The sequence below is a fragment of the Onthophagus taurus genome, chromosome 11, assembly GCF_036711975.1.
Source record: "Onthophagus taurus isolate NC chromosome 11, IU_Otau_3.0, whole genome shotgun sequence".
Taxonomy (NCBI): Eukaryota; Metazoa; Arthropoda; class Insecta; order Coleoptera; family Scarabaeidae; genus Onthophagus; species Onthophagus taurus.
This window is the reverse complement of record NC_091976.1, coordinates 10,814,056-10,818,195: the sequence shown is the minus strand read 5'-3', so window position 1 is coordinate 10,818,195 and position 4,140 is coordinate 10,814,056. Positions and strand designations below refer to the sequence as shown.

At 37.8% G+C, this 4,140-nt stretch overlaps 1 protein-coding gene across 1 annotated transcript; it reads left to right on the top strand.

Annotated features, from left to right (window-relative positions):
• Positions 1-389: 389 nt before the first annotated feature.
• Positions 390-2,728, top strand: LOC139431749 (transcription factor Adf-1-like). Its single transcript, XM_071199864.1, has 2 exons — positions 390-710; positions 1,798-2,728. The coding sequence occupies exons 1-2, from the start codon at positions 578-580 to the stop codon at positions 2,592-2,594; spliced, it is 930 nt and encodes a 309-aa protein (XP_071055965.1). The 5' UTR covers positions 390-577; the 3' UTR covers positions 2,595-2,728.
• Positions 2,729-4,140: the final 1,412 nt, after the last annotated feature.

Below are 4,140 nucleotides of genomic sequence, written 5' to 3'. Positions count from 1 at the left end.
CATATGTTTATCATTTTGGGCATGTTTAATTTAAATTTAAATTTTTAATATATGTATTAACTTTAATTTTTTGTGATTTTCTCTTCCTCCTCCTCCTCCTCCTACCATCAATCAGTCAATCAATCAATCAATAATAATAATAAATAACCTATTTTAAGGTGAGTATTATTTCAATTCAGTCATCGCTCCGCGGGGGATTAGCTTCCGCTGATAAGCATACGATCGTCGACGTCATCGTCGTCGTCGCCGTCGTCGTTGTCGTCATCGCTCCGCGGGGGATTAGCTTCCGCTGATAAACGTATGAGCGCCGTCGTCATCTCTACTTGAACGTTATTTAAACACTTTTAACTCATTTCCTTCGGTAGCCTAGCGGGCAAGACGCTTAGGCTACGGCTACACTGGCGCCGGTTCAGACCAGATCAGACCAGATCAGACCAGATAAGTGGCTACAGTTGTCCGTTCAGACCGCGTCAGACACGTTTTCACCAGACACGTACGTGTACGTTCCGGCGGTCGGTACGAATCAAACGTGTTTGACATTGTCTCAGACTACGGCCGTAAATTGATTTGTGAGACAATGGACAAATCACTTTTAATCGACATCATCAGAGAAAATCCACCTCTTTGGGATCAACGGGATAAAAGATACCACAACAGGGATATAAAAAGTCTATTATGGAAAGACATTGGAGACAAAATGGGCGTTTCAGGTATGTAAAGTGTAATTTATTAGGTAGCTATATTTCATTAGAATTTTACAATGAACCAAAACTAGATATTTAAACAGTTTGTTTGAAAGGAAACGGATCCGATAGGTGCATTAAAATATCGGTTCAAGTCTTCTCGTATTTGTTTTGCGTCATTTGAATTATTATTAAATGTTCTGCCAATTCTTCTAGCGTTATTGATGACATTATTTTGATTTCGATTTCTGTAAATTTCAAGCGCTTGTCTCGCTATTGCAATATTAGGAGAGCCTTCAAAATCCATAACCATATTGTGCAATAAGCAAATTGTTTTAACAATTTTAATAGCCTTTTCTACATCCGTTTCAATGGCCTTATTTAACAAGCGCCACTTAGCACATAAAATACCAAAAGTGCATTCGATACATCTCCTTGCACGGGACAGCCTGTAGTTAAATATTCGTTCCTGATTTGTAAGTTGCCTTTTTGAATAAGGTTTCATTAAGTATGTTTTTAACGGGTAGGCATCGTCACCCAACAAAACAAACGGCATATCATCGGGTATTCCGTGAATGGGTGCAGGTGGAGGTAAAGTATTATTGTAATTTTCCAGAAAATCGTACAAGTTAGAAATGGCAAAAGTTCCTCCGTCACTTTGTCTTCCATAAGAGCCCACGTCAATAAAAATAAATCGACAATCTGCATCCGCTACTCTTTGCAAAACAATCGAATAAAAATGTTTGTAATTGTAATACATAGTTCCTGACTTTGGTGGACATTTTATTTCTATATGTTTTCCATCGATGCAACCTACACAATTTGGAAAATTCCATCTTGCGTTGAATTTTGATGAGATTTTTCGAAATCCGTCTTGATTAGGAACTGCCAAGTGTGTAGCACTTAATTTATTCCAAAGCGCATCACATAGCTCTTCAACAAGTTTTCCAATTGTATAATGATCAACACGGAAAGAGAATGCTAGCGAACGAAATGACAAGCCAGTCGCAAAATATCTGAAAAATAAAATATAATTGCAATAACAGTGTCCATTTGAATATTTATTAGCATAAACTTTATATGCAAGTACCTTATGAGCTTTGTTATTTTTTAGTCGAGCAAGCAAAAAAACAGTGGGAACTTCTACGCGACACGTTTAGAAGAGAATTTAAAAAAGTCAACGCAACTCAGTCAGGTCAAGAAGCAGATGATGAATACATTGAGGCTGATTGTAAATGGCCCTACTTCAAATATATGCTGTTCCTGAAAGATGTTTTATTACCCAGAAAAACTGCAACAAATATCCCATCTGCCTCTTCTTCACGTGATTTACTAGACGCATCATCAAGAAACTCCCCAAATAGCGAAGTTTCCGCAATAAATGCGGAAAATGTTACCTCACAGGATGTTGTTGAAACAGATTCGGAAATAATAGATAAAGTATCTGAGAAACCTAAACGAAAACGAAACAGTTTCCAAGATGAGGTAATCAATATTGAAAAAAAAAAGGTAAAATTGTTTGAGCAAAAACTTCGGGCACGAGCTTGTCCACAAAACCAAGAAGACGATGACGATATGCATTTTTTTAAAAGCATACTTCCTCACATTCGCAAATTTACAGATGTCCAAAAAATGAAAGTGAGAATGGAGTTTATTAATATTATCTCACGAGAACTTCAGAATATTAACCAAGGAACCTACCAAAACGATAGCAACCTACTGTCAACATCAACTCCAGCAAGCAGTAGATGTTCCAGCCGAATTCATTACATTTTAACACCAACTCACGAAGAAACACAAAGTTCTTCTATAACAATAAATGATGAACCTGAAGAACCAAATCAACCACACTCACAAACATCGTCTGACTTACAGAATTACATTGCCAACTTAGAGCTCCTAGGTTCCTAAAGATTGTAGATGCCTACATTATGTTATGTAAGTTACTTTAATAAAATAAATATTTCGTAACTATGCACTGTATTAATTATGTAATAACTTAACTTAACTATGTAATAAATTCTTAATAAATACTTAATAAATTACTCTGAAGAATCTCCTTGTCAAGAATTGAAACGTTAAGAAAAAAAGTTTATGTTGTTTTTTTTTTAAATAAGTCATACAAAGAACCCGAAACCCTCAGAAAAGGTACATCCATACAATGAAAATAAGGTCCAAGAAAAATATACACATTTATCTTAGCTTAAACATATTGTAAGTTTTTCCCCAGGTTCAATGCACCGTCTGAAATTTGAATATCGTTTTATATCTTCAGAAATAGCTCTTAAAATATAATCATAAGTAGCTATATCCATTCGATAATACTCTCTAAACTTCTCGGGGTAATTTCGAAGCTTTAGAGAAGTTTTTCTATACTCCCCTTCTTCGCGTGATTGGTATAATGTGCGCATCCAATAACGGCGCTTCGATTTTTTGTATTTATTAGTAATATTTTCCATTAGCCATTCATCCCATTCATCGGAATCTGAGGAATTCATTATGAACCTCTTCTCTGCACTTTACCAAATAATAATAACCCCGTGTTTACTCGTCGGGTATTATCCACCGTACAAAACCGTACAAATGAAGCCACTACATCGGACGTGTCTGGTTTAATCTGATCTTGTCTGGTCTGGTCTGGTCTGGTATGGTCTGATCTGACCTGAACAGGCGCCAATGTAGCCTCTACCTTACTCTCAACCAGACAGCCCGGGTTCGATCCTGACCGTTGGCAAAAAAAAAAAAAAAAAAAAAAAAAAATTTACCGACCGTTAGGGCGCTAGAGCGTTATCCTCTATCGTAGGGGGAGGCTTGGGGTTGAAGCGGGGTAGTAGGAAGCCATTAGGGCGCTAGCATGGGGTTGAAGGGGGTGATGGGGTTGAAGGGAGCCAATATGGCACTAATAGGGGTTGATGGGGTTGAAGGAGGCCAATAGGGCACTAACATGGGGTTGAAGGGAGCCAATAGGGCACTAACATGGGGTTGAAGGGGGGATGGGGGTTGAAGGGCCAATAGGGCACTAACATGGGGTTGAAGGGTCCATTAGGGCACTCACATGGGGTTGAAGGGGGATGGGGGTTGAAGGGCCAAAAGGGCACTAACATGGGGTTGAAGATGACACCGGAAGTGACAAGATACCGGAAGTGGGATGACACCGGAAGTGGGATGACACCGGAAGTGACGTCATGGGGGATTAGGGGGATGGGGATTGACTTCCGCTCCAGAACCGGCATTTATTATCTACTGTTGATCAAAGCCATTGTATATATGTTAACGTAAAACAAGTTAAATGATACTAAACTCCTTAATTTAAAACTATTGTATTTAAGCGAAAAGTCGAGAATTCGTAATCTTTATCTAACCACATTAACACCATTTAACGGTTGCGAGATTTTTATTCTAGTGATAATTACGTTAAATTATTTTATTTATTTTAAATTACATCTTTTTAATTTAC